The sequence below is a fragment of the Hypoxylon trugodes genome (assembly GCF_022578975.1).
Source record: "Hypoxylon trugodes strain CBS 135444 unplaced genomic scaffold F4822scaffold_9, whole genome shotgun sequence".
NCBI lineage: Eukaryota > Fungi > Ascomycota > Sordariomycetes > Xylariales > Hypoxylaceae > Hypoxylon > Hypoxylon trugodes.
Window position 1 is genome coordinate 457530 of NW_026250024.1, and position 25679 is coordinate 483208.

The following is a 25679-nucleotide window of genomic DNA, read 5'->3' on the forward strand; positions in this document are numbered from 1 at the left end:
TTATTAGACGAGACGACTTCGGGTGACGAGTATTCTTTTTTAAAAGATGGAACTGGGCGGAGTACCTTTGTGTGTGTGTGTGTGTGTGTGGGTGTGATAGGAAAGTCGGCGTGTAGGAAGAAAAAAGGGAGCGTGAAAAATTAAACACAGGTAAGAATTAAGGGTGAATGATTTGGCGCGCAAGAAAAATTTGATGTGTGCTTCGCCGTCAAAACTAAGAAAATTGCATAGGGTATGTAGGGTCAGTGCCATGTTTTGTTGCGATTTTAAGAGCAAGAGCTCCAATGAACCACTGAGGCTCCTTCCGCTTGTAGGTGTTTGGCACTGTAAGAATCTCTACACCAATAAGGACACGAAGTTTTGACACGGAGGGATGTGGGTACTGCAATTACTGCGGAAGATAGCCTGGAGGCACTCTAGGTACGCAAACTTGATATTTCTGTAACTGCCTTTGTAAACTGTGGAAGACGCCTTGTAGATATCACATACTGGTAATTCTTCGATCGTTGATTGGCCGTTCATCAAAATTGTGTTAGGATCGACTAACACCTGTGGGAATGTTGTTATCGGACCTATATATGTAAGATATATGATTAATTTATTTAGTATGTAACATTGGATGAAGGCTAATCGGTGGATAGGGGAATATTCTCTTATATCTTTGCTGAAAGGCCTCTTTCGCTGAGGTATCAACAAGATGACTGGTTGACTGGCTGACTAACTGGTTAGCTTGCTTGTAGTTTATACACCTCAAACTGCGTTGATGGATAATACGTAGGTACTTACTTGGGTTCCGTCATTGGAAGCAACATGTATTTCCGTCAAGCTAGTACTTCTGCTTCAAGACATAACTGATGATATCATAACCAATTTGATACCTTCTCCTACCCTACCTAAACTTTTTGAATGTACATTCTGTCATCTAGCCGCAAACTATACCACTATCCTTCTTGCATTTGATCATAGTCAAGAAAGTCTTGAAATAAAGCCAAAGTATCAAACTCAGCTGCCAAATTCTCCGCCCTAGCCTCCTCTGGGTCCCTAAGCGCCAAATCCATATCAACCATGAATTTAGCACGAATTTTATCCTCGAAATCCCTCTTAACACCGTCCAATCTTCCCTCCTTGAGTTCGTTGATGATTCGTTGTGCCTCACTTCCTGTCATGCTATTGTCCCGCATAGTCATCGACAGCAAGCCTTGAACAATGATCTCGGAGATTCGGAACGGACGGCTAAAGCTTTCGTATCCGTAGATACACAAAAGCATGTAAAGACGCCATTCTGGGTCACCGGTATCTTTCAACATGGCATTCGCAAGATACAGAAGTCCCGTGTGCCATAGGATCGAATAGGTAGATGCTACCGAATAACTCCGATATTCAACGACGAGATGCTTAAGCTGACCCACCGAGGCGGCATAAACCGCATCCGGTGTGCTATCTTGTGCCGAAAAAGTTGTTAATCGTGGTCGTTGATCTACCGGTTTTCCAACGAAGGGTCGAAAAATGTCGAGAATTGCGGAATGGAGCCAGATGCTTGACTTTATTAGTACTACTCCGAAACTTGAGTTCTTCGAATACTTACTGAAGCACAGTGACATGTTGGGACCTCCCTTCTATTCGAAGTAGAGAAGGCGGAAGAGCCCCTGCCCAAGCGATGAGCTCACGGAATCCATGTTCTGCTAGAGCCATCCTAAAATGAGGAGAAGGGACGTCTCGAACAGGGTTATAAATCCATCCGACTCCATGAATGACGCGCCAGAAGCGACAGACAGCAGGGAAAATCCACCCTAAAAGGTCGCTATCATTGAGATATCCCTCAGGGATGGTATTTTCTCTTCGCTCAGGGGGTGGTTCCCCCGGAATGGGCAGTATAGGTGTTGTACTTGGGCTTTCGGAGCCCGGTTGCCGGTAGAATAATGATATAAGTCTTGTCATGTCAGCTTATGTTGAATGATATGTATAGGTATGGCCCTATTTTACTAACACGTTCCAATTGAAAGTACCCCAAGCTGCGTAGCTACGTGCGCATGCATCATCCTCGGATATCTTCTCGCTCAGGCTCGCGGATGCAGATTCCTCGGTGGAGAAAAGTCCTAAGCCCTCACCCAATTTCATAGCTTGTGTCGCGTAGTAGAGAACGGCATGGTTTCTGCCATTTCCTATAAGAGATAAACTAAGCAACACAGCGCCAGCCATGGTTAGGCAAGAACCTTGTTCTTCTTTCCACAGCCTTTCGGCTTCCTCGCAGAACTTATCGGCATATTGTATGGCGTCTTTATCGAAGGCGCTGTACATTTGCTGGAAGTAACTCAGCAGAGCTCAGTAAATCAGAGCTTCCCCATCCTACTTACACATCCTAAATACATCAAAGCATGGAAGAGGAATCTCGAACAAAATCTATTTTGCTGATTAACTAGATCAGTGATGAAGAGATAAGGACTAAAGAGTCCTAGAAGTGGATGATCAGTAGTGATATACAAGGAGACGACTCGTGCAACAAAGTCATTAGAGACCATCACATCGGTCCAAAAGCTAACCTGTAGATTACGAAGCCGTTCATCGCAATAGCCAACTTCTTGCCCGGGACTTACGGGAAGTAGAAACCGCCGACCTGCCGATGCGGCTCCAACAGGAGATGGCGAGTCGCCAGAGCTGTAGGGGTTAGTTGTAGACACGACTGCAAAAGTCCAAAGAATGGAGCAGGGTCTACTCACGTCTCATATACAGTGGCGGATGGTTTAGAGGGTCGAAGGAGATCGCTATTCGCCAAGAGAGAAGCATTGACAGGCCGTAGAGGTGGATAAGCCTTAGAATTGTTGGTCATCAACTCCAACTCTAGCACACTTCTAGCTAGGTTAAATCCTTGAGGCCCGGCTTCGGGGGATGTCGGCTCATCTGCTTCTGCATTACTCTCTCTGAAGATGGACAAGACCTCCACAGGGTCTCCATTTTCTCGCAAGAGGCTTAATAATTTGGTTGCTTGTTCTTCAGGCAATGTCTTTAGAAGCTCTAGCACTTCTAGCGTTTCGGGACCGGCTTTGGTTTTATCGATATAGAGGCAAGAGATGACCCCTCGTTTCACACAATTGGAACATCGTGGACGAACGCCATCACACTGCACCGAGTTAACTGGAAACGAAAAAGATTAAACAAATCAGATGCTTGCCTTAATCTTACGGTGTCTACAATCGGTGCAGGCACCTGGTCTCAGCCGCCGAGGACCGGCATTCGATCTCCAAAGCTCTCTCTCCTGGGGAAGAGGTGCTGACGGTAGGATTGGTGGGTACTTCCTAGGCTGCATCGCTCTAGATCGGACTTGTCTCCGGAAAGTCTAAGTGGGTGTCGTAATAGGGGGTTTGGTCTTACTAAACAAGATCGCGTACATTTGGTAGGTATCTATTAGCGATTGCGAGCGTCACGATGACGAAGTATCCCGATAAGTTTTTTTTAGCTGCTGACATAAACATTACATAGTACAGTCCCCGTCGGACCGATGGAGTCCGTACTGTTAGGTAAGCGCCAGGAAGCACCTTAGCTAAGCCAAACTCTTAGTCATAAACACTTACATAAGTGAAGATAGCTTAGTCATGAAGCTTAGTCAGTCTGATTAGTCAGGTCCTCCCCCCCTATTTCAAGCTTAGATCTCTAGACAGACAAAAGGTTTCATATAGTGACGATTTGACAAAACTGATACGTCACTTTAGAATGGATCATTGCTTTAAAATATGAGAAATATTCAGTTTTAGGACTGTCTGGGTTTTATTTTATTATCGAGATTTACAACCCTATAATATTATTTAACTTTTGATCATGGTGTAATGCGGTGAAAATATATTACTGAAAGGATAATGCGATGCTATTGGCTTGTATATCCTCTTAAAGTCTGAACATGTACCTCGCAAGGGGGCAAAGAGATCGAAGTCGTGTTAGCTGCACACGGCTTTTCAGGTAACAGTACTGGCCCGAAAGAAACATGCCAAGGTAGAAGACACCTTGTTATGTCTATATTTTCAAGAGAGCCATTGAACCTCGAAGGATTTGAAATTAACCTTGAGAGACTCGGTCGCCTTCTTCTCTGGACGGGCTACAAGTGGACTAACGTCTAGGAGCCATTCTTCACCAACTTCGTCTTCATTGGCAAGTACCCAGCATATTTCCTACAATTCAAACATTAGTGATGACTGTTAGAAACGAAATTTAGTTTACATGTGTATTGACAGCAAAGCTTCCTCGACGAAGTGATATTTCTATCCGAGTCAAGAATGGAAAAACGGATCAATCCCTTAAAAAACGTACCCGAAGTGGAATTTTTTCGATAAGATGCCCTTCTGCATCTAATACCAATCTGTACACCCATAGACTTTTGCCATGCTCGTCTCCCTCGCGTATAATCTCGATAGTGACCCCACCAACCTCGGTAGGGTCAGATTCATTCGCCGTAAGTGCCAAGGGCCCAACACTCCAATCGGCGAAGCGGTCGCATCCCACAGTACTGAGATGCGGTTTCCCAAGATAGAACTCAACACCGGTTTTAATCCACTTCTCGGGAGGGGAAACGTCGGCCGAAGATGCTCTCTTCGGTACAAGAAGGAGCCCTGCTTGGTCATATCTCTCAGTCCAATCAGACCAGAAGGTGACCCGGGCAGATTGAAATTTCTTCAAGGGGCCTGAGGTTGTGCGGGAGATAGGAGCTATGGTAATAAGATTAGTAATTACCTAGGTATGTAAAACGGTGGAACGTAATAACCATATGAAAAAGGGGTAAGGGAAAGACGATACCATTCCAAACATTTGTAGTTGGTGGCTTCCTCCAGATGTCCGTTCCCGGCGCCGCTTCGAGAACGAACGACTCTTGAATTGTACTCATGATTAGACACTAAGTTATCTTGAAATCTTTGGGTATTCCGAATAAATGAATCTTATAGCTACTCAGTTACCTATATACTTTCTACTGGCAATGAGTAGCGGCTTTCGAGGTTTAAATAAACTTCCCAGGTTCCGGGAAGTACCCCATTTTACGCATTCGGGGAAGCTTTCCCGATGATGGTCCGGCGGCCCTAAATTATTCGCCAAGAGCTACCGACGGAGTTGCCTAGTTCGTTTACTATTGGGGGTATATAACATCGCTCTAAGTTATGACTTATACTACTCAGATGCTGTTAATATCCTTTCAGCTATCATTAAAATAAGCTTGAAATATAGACGTGACAACTACGGCGGAGTTTCCTAAAGAGAGATCAATGTACTGTTTCTTTCAAAATGTCTCCACATAAAATGTAGCGGAGGTGCCTATTTCGTTCTCAGGGGATAACGAATGGATGAGGAAGATTAAAAAATTTAAAATTCAAAAGGGAGACGAACGAACGGCAGTAAAGGGAACTTAGGTAGAAAGAAATAAATCTATGAACTACATATTAATTGGTTAATTGTGGTGGCGCATGGGCGTTTGTGAATGAAATCACATTCTTAATGACCCCTTTTACTATCCACGGGCTTTAAAGGAAACTACCTGCGTACAGGAATGGGCTCTGAGATTGGGTAAGAGTGTGTACAGCAATTTTCACATTTGGAAGGTATAGAATTAACTTTATTGGAGGTGTTATTGGTGATGATGACTCACGGGGGGCTTATCAGTGTTATAGGTTGGAGTGACTCCTAACGAAACATTTGGTCAAGCCTTCTATGAAAAGGAAGCAATAGCCTTGAAACTTCCCTTCAGTGTTCTACAGAGCTTAGGTAGATGCATTTAATAGCCGGTAGCTTCCCTTACACAGATTAATAGACAGGCACCCGCCAACATATCCTCGTCATATCACCGGGGTACCTCGTACATCGTGAACTTTGTCGGCAAGAACTTTCTGTAAAGGTTGATTAAAGCAGATAACTTCCTAGGCCACCGTAGAAACTGGCAGCTACTCGTTTCATGCGTTTCACTCACAAGGCGAGAACCTCTCCCAAGATTTTGTTTGATTTATTATAAATAATCCCAAGTTTCCCCAACACCAACCCTCCCACACCAACCTGCCACCATTTCATCCTTCTTCTTCAATCAATAATATTCAATCCACAAGTACTAATCGTCAACAATGGCTTTCCCACTGGAGGCGAGACTCATGAATCTCAAGCTACTTGGACCTTGCTCCAACTGCGGTGAACCAGCATACATATTCTGCCCGGAATGCGGAATGGCGCCCGAGTACCAACCTGGTGATAAATCCGACACCTACTATTGTGACCCTGAGTGTCAATACCTGGTACGTACGAAAACACGTTCTGTTTCCTTTTTTGCCATTATTTCTCCAAGGACCTGCTTATTTAAAGTGCTAAACAACCTTTCTTTATCTCTTCACCGTAAAGCTATGGGTACGAGGTATGAGGTGTATGATCACTGACTAATATTTTTCTATACGTATAGGATGGAACTTATCACAAACCCCTCTGTGACCTCCGTAGAAAGATATGCGCGGCGGAACTAGTCTCATTGTTTGCGCGCGAGGTCTTCGAATGGTATCGAACGTGCGTTTATATGCATCCTCTAACTTCAATTGGGGCTTGCTGGGACCAAAGCACGGGTTTCCCTGACGTTGCCGTCCTTCATCTTGATTTTACCGGGGATCTACACCACCCGTGGAGTCGCGAATTCCCATCGCACAAGGGTTTCAGTTTCGAGTTCAACCAGGTTGCCGTGTTGGCTTTCCAAAGCCTACCTGCCGCAGCTCTTTTGGGCCGCATGATTCGTCATCTTCTTGAAGGTAAGCGATCAACATTCATATATGTGGCCATAGAAATTTCAGCTAACTTAAGGAAAGGAGTTGTCACCGGAGACATCAAGTTTGCCCAGGTGGATCACAAGAAGCGAGATTTCGACCTCGTTTTTGACATTGACGACGACACTGAGCCTACCAGAAACATTCCACTCGAGCCACACCACACCGTTCTCATCTTTCAACTAGGCGAGGAGCGATGGGTTATGGATATCACCGGATGCCAATTTGGAATTGAAGAAACAATTGTACCTTATCATCAGTACTTCCGAGAAGGTCGCTGCGAGATCATTGGTGAGCTAAAGCCGTACACCATGACCGAGACCACCGATCTCGACAAACCCGAGGACTTCACGTATGCACAACGTATTTTGCCTGAGACCAAGCTTAGCAAGCATCAGGGCATGCATGAGCGAGCCGCTCGCCTTCATTTAAAATCATTCATCGATGCTCACTTTTTCAACGAGACAGGCCCCGACTTCAACAAGGATTTTCTTCCTTCCCTGATGGAGAAGGGCAATGCCGTCATCAAACCCTTCGTTGCCGACCTACGATCGCATATGAGGGAGTTTTCGGACGACAAGCGTGGCAGGATTGATCCGAGCGACACGAGAGACTTGGCTGATATTGAAGATTGGCATGAGGTAATTTCGGAGGATTAAGAGTGACCAAGGCGTTGCTAGAGGTTCTCTTATGTAACATGAGGCCTTTATCGTTTATGCAAGCAAGGGATTGGTAGGTGGTGGTATGGTATGGAATCGGATATTTCGTTGACCGGCACTTTGAGATGGGCCAAATTGAATCAACTGGCTCGAGAATGGAAAGGGAACCTTCTAGATAGGCTTCGATGTGCATTAGGTCAATCCCAGTACCGAGATCATAAATAGACTTGCTGTATTAGGGCACTACATTCTATAATCAAGCTTAGATCCTCTGCGAATTTGTGCTTGCCCACACATGCTAATATTTCGCTAGTCCGCTGTGCTCCAAATTTCCGGGCCATGCTCGTTAACTGGATGAATGGGTTGATGGTACACAACTTTGTCCCTCAAGATCGACGGGACACTGGGCGACAAATTCTCTCCATCCATTTACCACAATCGCTTGATGAAGGTTAGCAGTTGATAAAAACGGGGAAATTTGGGCATTACCCGAACTTTAGGACTTCAATGTCATATTTTAGTACAGCTCTAGCCATTCCTCAGGATAAATTGGTCGTTTCTTTGAGGCCTTATTAAATATTTGTTGCCGAGCTAAAGTCACAAGTATCGGATTTTCGAGGCGCAAACATGGTTGACCCGAACGACATAAGAGACGATATCGATCATACAAAGCTAGAGGGCAAGTAGCACTCCACGAAATATGTTCCTATTCCTATCATGCAAGTGAAGTATTAGTTGATGAACGTGTAGGATTGTTCGGCCAGGATAAATCAGTTGACTCGAGCCTGGAGAGGGGATCCCCCGGTTTAAGCTTCATCGATTGGAATTTTCTCTGGAGGAGATCAACCCTAATATCCAGATCGTTGATTACGGTTCTGCTATATTTAGGTACTTCTTTTTGTAATCGAACTTTGGCCTGTTTCATGGTTGTCGTCTTTGTGCTTGCTCCATGCGCTATCATGGTTTGCAGAACGTTGGCCCAAGTTTTGAAAGCGTCTTCACGGCAAGTACAGTAGATTACTGCAGATACTAACGTTTCTATCCATACAGTGCTTATTTCGTCGCCGCCGCGAAAGACCACGTCGATATTGGGGTCAGCACCGTTTCGCATAAGAGTGGCAATCATTGACGGGTTTGCAAGCTCAGAGCAAGTGGCATCTAGCAGAAGAGACCATCCCGTAGTATCATCAATTGTCGTAACTCTCCGATTATTTTTCTCCCAGAATTTTATACGGTTTCTGGGAGTCTTATTACCATTGATAACGCATTTGATTCCACGAGGCTCCGAACCAGGCCGCACTAAGCAACCATGCGACGTCTTTCTTTTGACATATTCAATCACATCGCATTTGACTGCAAGAGAAAGGAAGCAGTCACCGAAACATTCGGTTCGTTTTGGCTCTCTAGGTCGTATTTTGAGTAAGTGGTCAAAGGTGGGGGAAATCGTCGAGTTTCGATCTAGTACGGCTATCTTTTCTAGTTCATCTAGAATCTGAACCATGCTAGAGACATTTTCTTGTGATACCTTCGATGCATATTGCATGCACTCGAGAAGCTTCTCAGGCCCTAATTTGTAATGATATGTTTTCCACATAGCCAAAGTCCCAGAACACAACTTCAAATAGGGGTCGAATGGCGTTTTAACCATACTTAAGAGCTTCTCCTGTACGTGGGGCCTTTTTAGATAGTCTTTGACAGTTTGGTGTAGGTACTGGACTTTTATCTTTTCGAGACGTGCGAATATTTCATCATACGTAAAATGGACTTGTAGAGCAAGAAGGCGACCTTCTTCCAATTTCGGTATTCCAATAAGTCCCTTACAGCGAGAGTTGAGCCGCCTTCTCATGGTTTTCACCCGACTCTGCATATCTCCGTTGGGTAGATGGGAAGTAGGTAGCTTGAGAGCAAACTCGGGGTCATCTTCATCAGCGTAAGATAGCAACAACGCCGCTGGTGTCTCTACACAAGCTAGCATTATATAGAAATACTGAGCTGTATGTTCCAGGTAGAACGGATCAAGCCCGTAAAGTATCTTGTCGTACAAATCTTCAAGGTCGGTAGGGAGGTCATCGAGACGCCGTTGTAAATCTGAAACCCTATCTCCGTACCTAATACCTTCGAGAAGTGATGTGACAACGAGGTTAACCCAAAGGAATACGCCAGAAGCTTTTTTTACGAAATTGTCAATCAGATCTGATATTTCTTGCATCTCACGCCCTTGGAGAGAGACGAAATCCTGGTCGGTCCCGAATCGAGACATGACGTATCTTTTTATGTCGTTAAATGTGAGATCCTCGAGGAAGAGACTTGGTTTGTTTTCCAAGGCGTCTTCAAAAACCGTCCAAGGTCGGCTCGCCACACAAACCTTTACTGATGGTTCTTTCGTAATTCCCTTAACGAAGTCAATTAAATCAGCGTGCTCGCCGTCGAATTCATCAAGTCCATCAATAAATAGGCAGAGCCTCCTGGTGGAGGCTATGAATGTAATTGTTTTGAGTAGGATCCTTCGGAGTTCAGATTCGCTAAAAGGTTTCGGGTCTTCATTGTAGAGACAAAGAGCCTCCCATCGTTTGGGGGAAATATGTGGTATGACTTCTGGGTAAGCTTGGATAATTTGGCTGAGGAGAGTACGGTAGAGGCCCTCTTTGGATGATTGCATATTTGTGCCAGAACCCCAAAAATAGAATGAAGCAACCAATAAAGGCCTCTCTTTGGCCCACTTGAGCAGATGCTCCGTACAGCGAAGTTCCATGCGGCCCGAAGAGGTAGCTTCACCGGATACCGTGGGTTGCGTAATGAATTTCATCAGAGTTGATATGCCAGATCCGGCTTTACCCGTAATCCAATAGAACTGCTGATCTGACTCCAGCCAGTGAGGAAAGTTAGCCCAAAGTTGCTGTTGACCTTTTTCCTCCTCAAATATCCAACGGAATGTCAATCTATGGGCATCAGGGACCGTGAAAACACGATCATGCATACCATCATAATCGAGCTTTAGAAGATACTTCTTTTCAAGGTATGATTTCCGAAGTTCATCAATTTCGAAAACGGGCGCTTCGGTGGTGAGCAGCGACTTAGCGGAGTTGTACACAACTTTGAGAAGATCACTACGAAGTTTGCGTCCTAATTCCTTGTACTCGGAAGCATCAACCTCTTTCGTGACACAGTCAATTAGCGTAGTTTCTGTCGTAAGATAATTAATCAACGTTGAGCCCAGGCCGTTTTCATGGCTTAGCGTCTGGTCAACTAATGGTAGCGCGGGGCCACTCCGACCCCTTGATAAGTCGTCTATCGCAATTTTGAGCGTTTCGGTTTTGCAACGGGACTCCATGAGCTCCTTTAAAATCGATTCTTGCATGTCTACTGACTTCGTAACACAAGCCCTAGCACGACGGGTTAGAAATATGCTTTAATACTGAGACAGGCCAAACGAACCTCAAAGAAACTGCCAGATCTAACACAATTTGATCCCTGCACCTAGAAAGTTGAGCTTCCAAAGCCGTAATTTCTTCCTTCCTCCAGATTACTTTGAAGGCGGCTACGATGGCTTTGCGCTTAGTCCATTCTGTCCGATCTCCTTCGGGGATTTTAAGTCCTTCAATGGAGTCTATGACTTTCTGGGCAGTTTTATAGCATTCCTCGGCAAGCGCAAAGGTCCTACCATTCGTCGCATCCTCGATTGGGATTAGAGGTGAGGTTTCGCCTATTTCTGTTTGTTGCAGGGTTGCCTGGAGACTTTTTGAAACTAGCCGTAGGTTGTTAAGCTCACTAACAGTCCCATTTCCAGATTGCCAGATCTTCCAAGCGAGACTGATAAACTTGGTACCAAAGTCCACAACCTGGATGATGTTAGCGGCAACACTGAGACCTAAAGCGGCCTCGGCCATTCTTGTAGAAAGGGCTAAGGATATGTGGTTAAAATTCAACAATAGTATATATGGAGCTTAGAGAATAGTTGTTGAAGGGGAAGATGGCTTGAAATATGGATAGATGCCTGTCTAGGGCAATCTATTGCCGCTGGTCGCGCACTCCGGACGCTGCAGGCTGGCTGTATGTAAGGCTCCAAGTGGCGGAGTGACGGAGTGACAATGTAGAAAATCATGTTGGGCACGGTGTATATATACGATGATGCCAAAATGAAAAAGCACATACTCTTATATAATAATATCACATAAATGGCCGTAAAAAAGTATATAAAACATACCTAGGTATTCACCTAGAGTGTAGTATTATTAGTTCCAGATGTTGCTTTCACCTTTACAGAATTTCTAAAGGTGCTGTACTTGCGTCTAGTTGCCATCTGGTTCGCGTTAATGTCCATCTGCGTTCTAAAAAGTGCACCGTGCGCAGGGGTTCATTTACGTGCACTGTACGTTTTAGGTTCCTTTTTGAGACCAAAAATGTCGACGGACGGAATTGTCAACGTCAACGTCTATTCGGACCCTGATTCGTTTGATGACGATAATCCCAGAACAGGAACTGAACAAATATAATATATGTATAGTATAGAAAGGTTCGCTATTCCTTGTTGAAGAAAGCCCAATATTCTAGCTACCATTAGTTTTGACATGAGTCACTGGTTTGGCTCTGCTCGCCTATATTGTGAAGGTAACAAATCTGGACTTGCGCAATACCCTACCGCGGCATCAGTATTTACCTAAATTGAAAGTAAATAAAGCGAAATTTCAGGAGTATCATTGGAGCTCACGTGACATACCACGCCTACCCTCTAAGTCAGTAACTACCTAGGTACAGGAGTTCCTTGTCACTCAACCCAGTAAATCCCAAAAAGCAAGATGTACTACCCAGGTATCCCATCCGATTGAGAAGAATATTGGATTGCTTGATAAAAGTTTTATACTGCAAAGTTCGTAAACTACTGACGGATTTTCATACCTAGGAGCAGACTTCACTACACAGTCTTAATAAACCGTGTGAACCCGAAGAGGCGCAGAATGAGGATTAATGATAATGAGAGCAGGGTACTTACCTAGAAAGGCAATATCAGTATAGCTGTGCTTACGTGATGATTGCATGAGAACAGAAAATCTTTAACAATATTGGTGACTAAGGAACCCAGGCCAATAGCTTCAAATGGATAAGAATTTTCCTTATTGAAGGTCTTCTGTAAGCAGATGCTGGCTTGTTCGACTAAGTCAATTGAAGCGCCCACTAGTGGAATAGATAAGTTCTATGGCTGAATGACCGTAGCAGTGCCAAACTACCATAGTATCGTCCTCCCACAGGAGTCGACAGAAATCTCGATCCAAGAGGAAACTACACCTTGCCATACAGCCGCGACACACGAAACTCTATGTATAGATAGGCATGTGCCTGAATAAGAGTGAAAAAAGCGCCGTCTGAATAGTACGCTAGTAGGAATCGAGAGGTGCTTAAGTACTAGAAAAAGCAAACATGCTGCCACATGATAGACGTATACATCTCGCTTATGCAGGCAGCAGGCTTATTAAGTCGTCTTTGACGGCAAAAGTCGGAGGTCGGCGTTATGTTGAGTTCATATATACATTTTCGGAAATTATCGGAGATTCGGGTACTTCCACACCTACGAGATTACAGGAGACGCGGAAGTGCAGTACGAACTCAGTTTGAAGTGATTATTCGCGTTGCGAAACCGAATAAACTCGAGTACTAATGTCTCTCGAAGCATGGCGCTGAATAAACGTTCGCGTAACTCGTCGTCTACCCAACACATATAAATACAAGCTATCTCCCCCTCCCCGAAATCCTTTCTCCTTCTTACACACAATGTTCTCCCGCACTTAATCTCGAGCACTTAAATCAGCAAGGATCTTATTCAAGCAAGCAATTCCATACTCCTTTCATACCTACTTTTTCCCATAGCTGCCTTCATAACACATATTGGATCAAATATTCACTTATAATTCACCTTTCAACAAAGAATCACGCATCGCAATATGTATCGCCATTTCAAAGTGTGCTTTGATCACATCCCGGCTTTCGTGATCTCTAGCGATGGGCAGTTCGGAGCTCTGGTGGAGGCTCACAAGCACGACATGGACCCCCACAAGCCTCTAGGTAAGTGCTAAGTTAAATAACTTCCTCTGAAATTGATTTTTCCTCATCATCTATTATATTTAAAGTTAATGATGTAACTAACATCTATGGCAAGGTACATGATCTAGGTCGGAAACTACTAGGCGATTTCTATTCCAAATGCGTCGGATGCGCCAGCAATTCCAGCAGCAACAACACCAATACCCTCAAGCCCCACACCTTCCCTATATCTTCCTCTGGAACCTGCACCTACAGCAGTTGCCACACATTCACTGACCGATGATGGAAATCAGGCCCAAACCCACCACCCACTACTGCTATTGAATAACCGCACCTACCTGGTCATTATTCTTAGATCAAATTATCAGCATCGGAGTGATGAAGCCGTCATTCACCGGTATTCCAGATGAGGATTCGCTGAGCTCAATCGTGATGGCCCCCCATCCCGTGCTCGTTGCCACCTTCATCACGCACTCGGGCAATTCTAAGGGTCGTTCTAGATTGCATTTATGAAGAATTGTATATCTAATTATTCAGCAACCCGCCGCTATGCTTTAGTCGTCGCCTACCCAGAACGGTGAGAAGCTGTCGCTTATATACGCCGCACATTCGCCGAGCCTTATACCTTGGCGTGGATATCGTTTGCCCTGTGAGGTAGGCCACCGGAATGAAGCAGTACTGGAATGGCGTGGAGAAGTCTACTACTTCAACGCTACACCAGTCGACCGCCTTAGGCCGTGGGAGTGATCGTTAAGCTCATCGGGAATTCGAAAAGTCTGGTTATATCTTACGGGGACTTTGATGGGATTATAGATTGGGGCTTTAAATTGTGTTTAGGGGAATTCAATGTTTCTTGATCCGGACAATTAGGCATGAGGTCTTCGAATGGTATAGAACATGCATTTTTGCATCTGGCTATAATTGAGGCTTGCTAGGACGAAAGCACGGATTTCCCCGACCTTACTGTCTTCCACCTGGATTTTACCGGGGATCTACACCATCCATTCAGTAGTGAGTTCCCGTCGCACATCCTCAATTACGCTTTCGATCAGGTTGCCCTATTAGCCTCCGTGGAGTTGGCAATTCGGAATGGGGTTTGCAAAGGGAAAGCATTATTCATGGAGATCGTTGTTGACGTGAGTGAGATAGTCGATTGTTCGTCTATGTAGCTTAGAGTACCTGTAATTTAATCTGATAGTCTTACCAACCTAGGTATCGAAGTATGATTCTCAAATGATTAATTGGTTATTGACTGGCACTGAGTGTTACCCCTTTTTCGGGCGACTGTATTACTGGGTTATCGCATATACAGGTATAGAAGATTATATATTCGTTTAGCTGCATCTTACTTTCGGTTAACCCGATATCCATTCCTTAACTAAAACTTTTCTCGCCCAAGTAATTCAATCAAACCCTTCAACTTCCAAGCTTCATTCAAACCGTCAACGCGTTAGTGAAGGTCAATTAATGCGATCAATCAATTGGGAGTATGATGAAGAATCGGATTGAAGATAGGCGATGAGCAGTTTATTTATCATACGTGGTCCTTTGTGCCGACCCTTGCCAGCCCGACCATGTCATATTTTAAAACGATATAAATTCACAGGCAGGACCAAGACCGTTTCTACTGAATCAACAACCAGACTTCTCCCTACAACTCCAGCTAGAACCCGATTCGCACCATCTCCGACTGGTTATGTACATATAGGGTCATTAAGGACAGCATTATACAATTATTTACTTGCGAAAGCCACCGGTGGTCAATTTCTACTAAGAGTAGAAGATACAGATCAAGTGAGTTTGACGAGTACTACGTGGGGTTAGGGTTCAATATTCTAATACGCTCTAGGGAAGAATCGTTCCAGATGCTGAAAAGAGGCTATATGAAGATTTAAAATGGGCTGGCTTAAGTTGGGACGAAGGTTTGGAAGTTATGTTCTTCAGCGATGCTGCTCTCGTTCTCATTCGTGATCATTATCAGGTCCCGATGTTGGTGGCCAGTATGGCCCATATAAACAGGTATTACCATTCCAAGCCATCGTCATAACTTGGTAATACTAAATCTTCTCAAGTCAGAGCGGCTAGCGTTATACGATAAGTATGCAGACCACTTACTGAATGAGGGTCGCGCATACAGATGTTTCTGTACCCCTGAGGATCTTGATCATATGAAATCAATCAGTATCCAAGAAGGCAAACCTACTGTCTATAATAGGACATGCTCACATATATCCCCCGATGTTTCAGATCGTCGAGCAGCGAATGGAGAACCACATTGCGTACGCTTCAAGTGCGATCATTGGCCTTTGGTTCAGGACTTTGTTTTCGGACGTCATATGAAACCTGAAGCAGAAGACGATTTTATCATCATTAAACGAGACGGGTATCCTACCTATCATTTCGCAAATGTTGTCGACGATCATCTAATGGAGATCACACATGTAATACGAGGAGCTGTGAGTCTTATTCTTGGCATATCTACCCTCGCATCGGTGACTCACAATGTGAATTCAAGGAGTGGCTAGTGTCCACACCTAAACATGTAGCACTTTACGAAGCTTTCGGATGGAAACCTCCTCAATTCGGTCACGTTGGATTGTTAGTAAACGAGGAAAAGCAGAAATTGAGCAAGCGTCACGGCGACGTCGACATTGCTTCGTGGCGGGATCGTGGTATCCTTCCTATCACACTGTTGAATTATGTGTTACTCCTAGGTTGGAGCCTGGGGAAGGGTGTAAAGAGACAACAGGAAGCGATGAATTTGGACGAGATGGTTAGCAAGGTGAGCAATTTCACTTGATCTTCTCGACCTTTCTAAGAAAAGATATTAACACCGAGGTATGCTAGTTCACTCTTGCCTTTACCAAGGGTAACATAACAGTCAACAACAAACACGAATATCTACAGAAAGTACATGTAAAACGCCTCACGGAATCAGTCGGCCCAGAGAAGCTATCCGACGTCTTGATTCCCGCTCTAGAAACTCGCGTCGAGAAACTCGAAGAGGAGCGAAGAGCACATTCAACCAAGGTGTCTAGGGTTGGGCCTCTTGGACCCCTCGTCCCACTGGCCCATCCCCAACAAAATCCGAATGGCAGCAGTAACGACAACGACGACGCAATCATTTCTAGAGAGTATATCAGGAAAGTTCTCCAGTCCGACATCCAAGACTATAAAGACGCCGATAGCTACGTAGATAGGACGTGGTATCTAATCTGGCAAATACCTAACGCGACGTACCGCTCCAATCTAACGGAAGAAGTAAAGTACTTGCGCTATTTCTATCTTTCCTCAGACACCCCTACATCCTCTTCCCTACCACTAGAAACCGAAGAAGCATCCAAGACCGAAAAGGGTGAAAATTCAGCTTACCCCGCAATTCGCCTCTCCGAGCTTGTCCTTACTTTAAGAGACCTCCTCCAAGAGGTGCCGGACGATCGCTGGACGAAAGAAGCCATCGAGGAAAAAATCCTACCGTTTATAAAATCCGTGCACTGCATCCCGTGCGAAGAATCCGAGCCTAACACCATTCCCACGAAACCCTGGGGGTACCATCTCCTGCGGTGGGTAATTGCTGCATCAACGCCTGGATCAGCAATGATTCCGAGCATGGTAGTACTCGGAAAGGAGGAGACTATGAGACGAGTAGAAAAGGCGCATGGGGTTTTAACATAGGTGATAAAGGAGAGAAGAGCTAAGCGACTAGAAAGGGGGAGATCTAACTTATCCACCGAGACAGGGATGGATTTTAGTGTATTGCCATAACCAAAACGAGTAGAACCACTTCACCACTTTTACGGCCAACATGACTCTTCGGTATCAGATGCCAAAGCATCATAAATACTGTATTGCTATTCTCTTTTAATCGAATCAAACCCTGTCCATCCATAAACGCCATCTAATGCTTCATATCTCATGATCAGGGGTATTTAGTCCAGCAGTTTTTTCGTGAACCGGAGTAGAGACACTAGGCTTAATCGATTCCCTTACCAAAACATGGATAATCATGTCGTCATGGTTGTGTTGTTGTTAGCACCCAAACCATTAAATATCTTAGCCTTTGTCTCAACCGCCATTAGACCCTGCTTCTCATTCATAGCAACCGAGCGACTGGTACGAGCTAATTTCTCCATCTCGACGTCGAGTTTGTTCTTACCACCCGGCTCGCCATGGAAACTTGCTCCACCCCCTCGGGCGCCTCTCTGGAACGCTAAGGTAGCCTCTCGGATCTTAGAGCCTAGATCTAACATCTGCTTGTCGCCAAAATCGCGATTCGTCAACAGAGGGTTTTGTGATAGTGTCTGTACCCAATATTTGCTCCATAGTAACTCTAGCAGATTCGAATCTAGTGTAGACTTAAAGTGTGATACCTCCAAACCGTAATATCGACTCGCGTGTGCACCAAAATCTTCCGCCTTAGCTAGGGGAACGGCTTGGCCTGACGAAGAAGATTGACCGGGGATGACGGATTCGGGGAGGGGTTTGTATTCTTCGGGATAAGTGCGAAAGGCACCAATCTCAACACGGCCAGCACTAATCGTTCGCTCGGGATCGATAACGACGGCGACGAAAGGATCATTGAATTTTTGTTGCATATGCTGGGTTCCCACATCGATACCGGATAACCAACAGCCGTATCCGGGGTGAGAATGGTACCAGCCAACAGCGTTTTCCTGGCGTGCACCTTGGTCACGCGAGAGTTGGAGATATTGGATCATGTACTCGTTGGCATCGTCTTGCGCGTTGACACGGGTTTCGGTACCCTCGACGGGAAGCCCGAAGGCATCGGTTACTACGATCGTGTCGCCGTCGGTGTATCCTTGCATTAGGCCCATGACTTCGATAGATCCGCCGGCTCGGGCATGCATAACCATCTTAACGAGGGCAACAGCGCTAATTCGTACATTTTGGAAATGGTGTGGGTTATCTTTCCATGGCTTCTTCTCGTTGATTTCGCTTTGTTGGTCGGGTGTGTAGTTGTAGAGGGCATCGCGGTGGGTATCGATGAGTTTGATGTCGTTATCCAGCTCTGCGAGTTGGACATTGTTAGCACTCATATACTAAAGTCTCAACTAGAGATGAAGGCATAGTACTAGTAGAGACATAGATAAACCTTACCCCACGATTTCAGAGCTGCCTCCATCTTGACTGCTTTACTCTACAGAGCTTCGTATCGTTACTGATCCTAGGATACACTCACTTAGAATGTGAATGTTGGTGTCGGCGTTGATAGAGGGATGTGGGTTGGTGGGGTGAAGATATGGGGAAGCTTTGATAAAGTTAAGCTATTTGATGCATAAATTTGTTTGTTACATAGCTCTTTCCTTTAACGACTTAGGCAGCAATGACGATGATCTGGGCTTATCGATAACGCTTCAAATTTCGAGCCTTGTAGCTGAAGACCCACTTTACAGTTTAATCTTCAAGATCGCGATTCAATTCTTGAAGAGGGAAAAGAAAATACCAATTGCAACAAAATGACGAGATCAACAATAGCGCGGCCGATACGGCAAGCGCTTTCGAGACCATTGGTATGTTATGCTGTTTCGGAAATATCAGAGTAACCCAGCTCACACATCGAAAGGTCCAACAACCGAGAAATGCTTTGGCTGGTATCGTGGGCGCTCGCTCACAAGCATCAGTGTATGCCTCAACCCATAACTCGATCGCACGATACCTCTAATTCGGATTCTAACTATTATATAGCGCCGATCCCGAGTCTAAATCTAAGTCCGGACCTCCTCAGCTAGTGTATGGAAATGGATTGACGATGTTGGAGGTGATCAATTGCTTATACGATTCGCAGAAACGAACTCCCGGACCCTCGCGAAGAGAACCAACCCCGACTCCCTAGAGCCGTCCAAGCTCTTTACCTCCAACCGCTACGACGAGAAACCGAATATGGTGTTCCCACGTGCGATCTACAGTTGCGATCTTTTAGTATTCCAAATCTCGAGTTTTTTTGCGACTTTGCGCTACGAGCTGCATATTATCTAAATCTCCCGGCGTTCGGACCGGTCCCCCTACCCAAAATAACGGAAAGATGGACAGTGCCAAGAAGTAATTTCATTTTCAAGAAGTCACAGGAGAACTTCGAAAGAATTACGAGGAGGAGATTGATACAGATCAGAGATGGACACCCAGAGACAGTACAGATCTGGTTGGCATATCTACAAAAGCACGCATACTATGGTATTGGTATGAAGGCGAACGTATGGGAGTTCTCTAGCCTTGGTATGTTCAAGATTCCCGATTTTATAAGGGTATGGAACTAACTCGAGACGTGACAGAAACCGGTAAGAGCCTAGATGGAGAGTCTAAATCATTACAGGAGATTGTCGCGAAGAAGATGGAGTCTTTTGGAAGAGACAAGACACTCGGGACAGTAGAGAAAGTAAAGGAATTGCTAGCAAGCGAGAGGTTCAGACATACAAAATAGATGATATGTTACCTCCACCTATTTATACAATGATGTGGTATCATACTTGACTATTGTAAAATACAAATGAATAAATACCAATCTGTAAAATTCCGCGATTTATTCCAGTTCTTAACATGATATGGTTATAACCATGTGATATCATGTGAATGGTGACAATTATTGTAGCATAGAGGAGAGGAAATAGGTGCGAAATAATGAACATCCACTCTGGTTGGCCCGAGCTTCACTTCGTCCTTTCAACAATATTTTCAATCGCCCATCTCAGCATTGATGAGAGCGAAAAACCAGCAAACCTACCAAGATATAAATGTCCTAAAGAATTATATCGTAAGTGAGTTTATATAAATCACCATTTAATTCAGATTCCGCTGTATCGTGGTAGTCTTTACTAATCGACCATGTAGGCTTTTCGTCAATTGAAAAAATCCTATGCTACAGGCCTTTAAAGGGTGAAATAGCGGAGTAGATGTCCCCAACACTCTGTTCTCGTTGTAGGCCTTTAGTCGGCTCAACGAGAAGGCGGATTTTACGCTCAGCAGTACGATCGCAAAGACGAAATGAGTCCACCACCATCACTACCAGCAATATTGGTAATGAACAAAAGGTAGCGCCAGAAAGCAAAAGGAAGAGAAATGTCATCTTCTCAGGGATCCAACCCACAGGTGTGCCTCACCTAGGCAATTACTTGGGTGCGCTACGGCAGTGGAAGCAATCACAAGATGATGTAGAAAGCTCGGGGTCTGGAGATAAACTACTCTTCTCAGTTGTGGATCTACACGCCATAACTATGCCACAAGACGCCCCCGTGTTACGTCTACGTCGACGAGAGATGCTCGCTGCGCTATTAGCTATTGGGCTTGACCCGGATAAGGGATCTACGGTATTCTATCAGAGTTCTGTCCCTCAGCACACGGAACTTATGTGGATTCTAAGCTGTACGGCATCAATGGGATATCTAGGTCGAATGACTCAATGGAAGGTCGGTCACTCTCCCTCTCTTCTTTAAGGTGGGAAATAAAGCTAAATACGCCTACACAGAGTAAACTTCAAATGGATAATAAACAGGGCTATCTTGAAGATGCTGCCATGTCCAAGCTAAAATTGGGGTTATTCTCGTATCCAGTGCTTCAAGCCGCTGACATCTTGGTACATCGCGCCACACATGTCCCTGTGGGTGAGGATCAACAGCAGCACCTGGAGTTTGCGCGGGAGTGTGTTACCAATTTCAACCATACATTCAAGGACATTCTCGTCTCACCTCAAACCATGACTAGTATGCCGTCCTACCCCCACCTATCCATTTTGCTCCTTTTATTAAACCCGAAAGCTAGAATGAAAAAAAAAAAAAAAAAAAAAAGGAGAAAAAGGAGAAAAAGCAAAGAAACTAATATTTTACAGCCCCCTCACCCCGCGTAATGTCCCTAGTGCAACCAACCAACAAAATGTCCAAATCCTCGCCAAACCACCGCTCACGGATCCTCATCACCTCCCCACCAGACGAGATCCGCTCCCGTATCATGGGCGCCGTAACCGACAGCCAAAACGGCATAACCTACGAATCCGACGAGCGACCCGGTGTGGCTAATCTACTCGAGTTGCTTTCGCAATGCGGGCCCCGCGACTCCACCGCAAAGCGACTCTCCCCTCAGGAATTAGCGATTGAATACGCAGACGCCAGTTTGAAGGATCTCAAACAAGACGTATTAAAAGCAGTATGCGCCGAGCTAGAAGGGGTTCGGGAGCGGTTTGATGATTTACTCCATCGTAAGGGTGGAAAGTGGCTGGATGAAGTCGAGGCCGAAGGAGCGGAAGAAGCGCGACGAAATGCGGAGGCGACGATGAAACTCGTTCGACATGCAGTAGGATTAGGTCCCCGACCAAGTTAGACATTCTCCGACGATATATATGACAGCTAGAGGATATTGTAGAAGGTATGTAGCAAACATGTATCATCACTAAGAATCGCACAATCCGAACCCAACCCAATCAGTCACATAGCACTGCGAATGTCATACTTCGTACCTAAAAACCAAGATTGCACACTAGTATCGCCCAGTCTATCTTTCTAGATATCTAATGTATAAAGCAATTGCTTTTCCCTTTTCCCGATCAGATAACTTTGACCGAATGTACTCAATCTGTATAATTCAGAGCAATTCCCCTACAACGCGCCCAAAATTGATTAACGGTTGAATTCGTCGGCCGTTGACCACGGAGCCTACATTCTAACATTAGTACGATATATAAAAATTAGAAATAACGTGATTGATTGGAGAGACTTACATGATGATTTTCTTAAGGAATAGCTCCTTATCCTCAGCTGTTACAAGCTCACTAGGGAACGACGGGCCCTGCAAAGCGTCTTGTAACCATTGGCGGGCGTTGACATGTTGGGTAATAAGCTTCTTCAGCGGATCGCACAGCTTGTTCAGCTCGCTTCTAGCAGCCTTACCGCCGAAGTTATGAATCAGCGCTTCTGATAACTTAGGGCCGAGATAAACTGTTGCGTTGTTTATAATGGCCCGAACACTCTCGTCTTCCGTCTTGAGAGTTAGGAACGTAGCCTAAGAGTCGCATGTTCAGTTTAGTCCCATAGCATCAAAGCAGTCAATTGGAAGAAAAAAAAAAAAAAACTTACCCAAAAATCTGCAGCCGCTTGTTTAGGTAACGGTTCGTTCCCGTTCAGTACCTTGAGGGCGAACATGAAGAGAAATTCAAGTAGATTTGCCGGTTGAGCCATGAAGATTTCGGGACACCTAACCATAATTCTCTGTGCTAGTTCTACACCATATTGTGCCAACTCAGGCTCTTCCTCGGGGGCTGTAATATTGTTAGCGTTATAATAGACGACAGGAGTCGGATCAGGGGGCCTAGAGTGAATCCATTCCAATCATGTCATCCTTGGTTCCCATTGAATATGTTAGACTGTAACTCACCTGAAAGCTGATCTAGTAGGTCGATAACCCAAGGTATGAGTTTGTTAACCACCTCCCCAATGTACTTCCTTTGATTGCTATATAACACAGATGTGACAAATGCACTTGCCAGATTTACCATAGTAGAAGCATTCTTGTGCCATCTACCTGTAGTAAACTCGGTCAACATCAGTGGTGGGAAAACAAATGGACCTGGATCGGTCTCGGAAAATCCGGCGCGAATAATGGACGATATTACTTCTACAACTTCACTACTATTTGAGAACGTGTCCTTAATCCGAGCTAGAATATTCTAAAAGAGATCAGCAATTTGTCAGGGATGTCAAAGAACTTGGCAGCAACTTACCATGATATCGAGTTGCATCTGATTAAGAGCTGAATTAATCGGCGCTTGGTTATTGTCGTTATCAGTATCAGCCTCGGCCTCAGTATCGGAGTCAACATCGATTGTATCTGCCTCTAGGCCTTTCGCCATACTAGATAGGCAACGAAGAGCTCGAAGTGCTAGTTGTAGTGATACTTCCGATGCAGGAAAAGATTCCATTTCCCGTCTAGTTTGTGCGTCAAAGGCTCTAATTGCCGCCTACATCCCGCCAGTCAGCCCAAGGTAGCATATAAATTTCATAGCATGGACCTACCGGATTGTCGGTTGGTATAAGGACACCTTCCGGTTGGGACGAGAGCTGTAAACTGATTTCGACATCCGTTACAATCATACTTAGTAGCTTTTGAGAGGCACTCGTCTTTCGGTCTTGGTCAGGAACAGCCTGTATAATCGCCGCAATGGCACCGGCAACCCTCTCTTCAGCTGACGAGTCAACACAATTGCCCCGCAACGAACCATATTGCTCGAGGAAGGTATCGAGTTCAGATGGTAGAAGCTTTCGGCAGAAAGAACAAAGCCCGTAGATCGACTTCGAAGACGATGCTACAAGGTGTCGATCGCTCATGCTGCTAAAGAGGAGGTTCAACGCAGCTGGTAGATACTCGGAGTGGACTTGAAAATAATGCGAGTACCGGTCTATCATATTGAGGCAAGTCTGTCTAGCTCGAACGGGTACCAAATTTTGCCCTACGAGAAGTGTGTCAAATAGAGGGGATCCGAATACCTTGGTCATAATCTCATCGTTTGACTCGTTTCTCCACGCACAGTCAGATAGACTGCAAAAACAGAAGGCAGCTGCCTCAAGTTCAGCCCAAGCCGATCGGGATAAGGCTTCTAGTAATTTATCGGCGAATATCGAAAGCAATGGGCTACCGACTAGAGAATAAACCATCTCTAGGAAATCGCCGACGTCTTTTCGCGCTTCCCCAAACGCGAGTTTCTCGGATGAGTCCCAAGAGTTATACACGCTAATATGCGGATATTTGATCTTCTGCGACCCTTCCGAAGCAGCTTGCATCACCTGCCATAGAGGTGGCTTATCCCATTGTGGATTCTCTGGTGAAAAATCTGGAGAGTCTGGAAGGAATTGTGCAATATTACTCCAGAATTCGAGGGCTGGAACAAAAATCCTATCATCAACACCAGGATACCCCTTTGCCCTCAGCAAACCAACGAGACTTGTGAGAAATCGTTGGGCTCTTTCATCGCTTGCATTATGTATCGCCACGATCTCGCTCAGACCGAATGCTAGCATAAATGATCCATATCGAACTGATTCATCTTCCATATCGTCACTCTCAATCAGTACTCGATACTTCTCCTGACCCCATGCGCTTTCAAAAACCACATAGAGGGATTCATAATGTTCTTTCTTGAAGAACGTCGGCCAATCCTCTAAGAGGGTGGTAAGAAGTTCAATGGTGGGGTCATACGTTTCATCGTTGGGAAGAAGGTTAATGATGGGATCGACCAATGTATGGAACTGTTCCAGAATTGGCATTCTAGCCTCGTTTCGTCCAGTATACTTGAGCCATGGCTGCAAGCAGTCCAAGGAATCTTTTATACGAGAGTTTCGGGGGTTAGAGGGGTCAAGACCATGTCCAACGAGTAACACGATATCGCCGAGACGTTGATTGAACCAATCCCGAAAGGACTTCCATTTGACGGACTTTTGATCAATTTTTTCTATTTCGTGACCTAGGAACGAAACAAACCACGTAATCGCATAGTAGCTTTCAGAGTCTAGCGACTGGACCGACTCTTGAAAGGCAGCAGGAGAATCATTGTCGACAATATCGAGCGGTAGACTACTGCGTCTCTGCAAACAATATGAGAGATGTGGTATGCATTTAGGCCACAAATGCATGTAATGAAGAAAGTAGGTGACAAGAGTGCCGCAAAGCTTCTTCAAGACGAAAGAGGGTGTTCCATCTATTATATGGCTAATAAGGAATACTATGAGTTGATGAAGTAAGGTTGTTGCATCTTCATCTGATAATCTATGACTAAATTAGTGATTAATATTCTGAATCATTCGATAGAAATGTACTTTTCAGTATTGAGCTTGACTGTGAACGTCAAAGCACCATAGAATTTGACATCCGCATCAGGCTGGCCTGTCAAGGCCTGTGCAACTTCCCATCCTCTTGGTGATTTCTGGATGGCAAGAAGAATTTCTTGAATGCGGTTGAAGGTTTCGGGTGGGATCGGTTTATACAACTCATGAACTAACTAATAGAAGGTCAGCATTGTAACTCACAGCAATTAGTGCGTATTCCATAGGTGAATAACAAATTGAAAGCTTGGAAATTCGATGCTTAGAAATGATTAAGTGTCAACTATTCTACTTATTTGAAAAGATATTTCATTAACAAGTACATAAATGGAAGATAAACTTACTCGCCCGACCTCATGTAGAGGAATAGAAGCGATAACGTTGTCCATGATAAA

General features: G+C 44.8%; 8 protein-coding genes across 8 annotated transcripts; 3 read left to right on the forward strand and 5 right to left on the reverse strand.

Annotated features, from left to right (window-relative positions):
* Positions 1–379: 379 nt before the first annotated feature.
* Positions 380–3428, reverse strand: F4822DRAFT_364701 (uncharacterized protein). Its single transcript, XM_051456165.1, has 8 exons — positions 3170–3428; positions 2718–3118; positions 2595–2655; positions 2355–2408; positions 1988–2301; positions 1586–1930; positions 787–1536; positions 380–713 (listed from the first exon to the last, which is right to left on the reverse strand). Exons 1-7 carry the CDS (start codon positions 3302–3304, stop codon positions 942–944), a joined length of 1905 nt encoding a protein of 634 aa, XP_051310247.1. The 5' UTR covers positions 3305–3428; the 3' UTR covers positions 380–713; positions 787–941.
* Positions 3429–3727: 299 nt separating this feature from the next.
* On the reverse strand, positions 3728–5006 carry F4822DRAFT_415325 (uncharacterized protein). The gene is made up of 3 exons (XM_051459216.1): positions 4783–5006; positions 4300–4694; positions 3728–4160 (listed from the first exon to the last, which is right to left on the reverse strand). The coding sequence occupies exons 1-3, from the start codon at positions 4868–4870 to the stop codon at positions 4014–4016; spliced, it is 630 nt and encodes a 209-aa protein (XP_051310248.1). The 5' UTR covers positions 4871–5006; the 3' UTR covers positions 3728–4013.
* A 1083-nt stretch (positions 5007–6089) lies between these two features.
* F4822DRAFT_433019 (uncharacterized protein) lies at positions 6090–7429 on the forward strand (the record flags this gene model as incomplete). Its single annotated transcript, XM_051461759.1, has 3 exons — positions 6090–6257; positions 6419–6755; positions 6813–7429. 3 exons carry the CDS (start codon positions 6090–6092, stop codon positions 7427–7429), a joined length of 1122 nt encoding a protein of 373 aa, XP_051310249.1.
* Positions 7430–8074: 645 nt separating this feature from the next.
* On the reverse strand, positions 8075–11316 carry F4822DRAFT_445899 (uncharacterized protein; the record flags this gene model as incomplete). The annotated part of the gene is made up of 2 exons (XM_051463443.1): positions 8075–10812; positions 10865–11316. The coding sequence occupies 2 exons, from the start codon at positions 11314–11316 to the stop codon at positions 8145–8147; spliced, it is 3120 nt and encodes a 1039-aa protein (XP_051310250.1). The 3' UTR covers positions 8075–8144.
* Positions 11317–14983: 3667 nt separating this feature from the next.
* Positions 14984–17140, forward strand: F4822DRAFT_438432 (uncharacterized protein; the record flags this gene model as incomplete). The annotated part of the gene is made up of 6 exons (XM_051462518.1): positions 14984–15259; positions 15315–15387; positions 15447–15484; positions 15538–15921; positions 15981–16247; positions 16313–17140. The coding sequence occupies 6 exons, from the start codon at positions 14984–14986 to the stop codon at positions 17138–17140; spliced, it is 1866 nt and encodes a 621-aa protein (XP_051310251.1).
* Positions 17141–17469: 329 nt separating this feature from the next.
* F4822DRAFT_433022 (COP9 signalosome complex subunit 5) lies at positions 17470–18608 on the reverse strand (the record flags this gene model as incomplete). Its single annotated transcript, XM_051461760.1, has 2 exons — positions 17470–18494; positions 18584–18608. 2 exons carry the CDS (start codon positions 18606–18608, stop codon positions 17470–17472), a joined length of 1050 nt encoding a protein of 349 aa, XP_051310252.1.
* A 334-nt stretch (positions 18609–18942) lies between these two features.
* On the forward strand, positions 18943–21793 carry F4822DRAFT_433023 (uncharacterized protein; the record flags this gene model as incomplete). The annotated part of the gene is made up of 8 exons (XM_051461761.1): positions 18943–18996; positions 19050–19108; positions 19172–19216; positions 19272–19699; positions 19756–19885; positions 20403–20886; positions 20946–21180; positions 21306–21793. 8 exons carry the CDS (start codon positions 18943–18945, stop codon positions 21791–21793), a joined length of 1923 nt encoding a protein of 640 aa, XP_051310253.1.
* Positions 21794–22040: 247 nt separating this feature from the next.
* On the reverse strand, positions 22041–25673 carry F4822DRAFT_433024 (ARM repeat-containing protein; the record flags this gene model as incomplete). The annotated part of the gene is made up of 8 exons (XM_051461762.1): positions 22041–22125; positions 22191–22471; positions 22546–22727; positions 22844–23135; positions 23190–23426; positions 23482–25228; positions 25279–25460; positions 25629–25673. The coding sequence occupies 8 exons, from the start codon at positions 25671–25673 to the stop codon at positions 22041–22043; spliced, it is 3051 nt and encodes a 1016-aa protein (XP_051310254.1).
* Between the last annotated feature and the right edge of the window lie 6 nt (positions 25674–25679).

Coding starts and splice junctions, on each gene's coding strand:
- F4822DRAFT_364701 (XM_051456165.1), bottom strand. CDS start 3,304: ATGCAGCCTAGGAAGTACCCACCAATCCTACCGTCAGCACCTCTTCCC. Junction 3,119..3,169: donor GTAGACACCGTAAGATTAAG/GCAAGCATCTGA, acceptor AACTCGGTGCAG/TGTGATGGCGTTCGTCCACG. Junction 2,409..2,594: donor GTCGGCGGTTTCTACTTCCC/GTAAGTCCCGGG, acceptor CTAGTTAATCAG/CAAAATAGATTTTGTTCGAG.
- F4822DRAFT_415325 (XM_051459216.1), bottom strand. CDS start 4,870: ATGAGTACAATTCAAGAGTCGTTCGTTCTCGAAGCGGCGCCGGGAACG. Junction 4,695..4,782: donor AACTACAAATGTTTGGAATG/GTATCGTCTTTC, acceptor TTATTACCATAG/CTCCTATCTCCCGCACAACC. Junction 4,161..4,299: donor TCGAAAAAATTCCACTTCGG/GTACGTTTTTTA, acceptor TTTGAATTGTAG/GAAATATGCTGGGTACTTGC.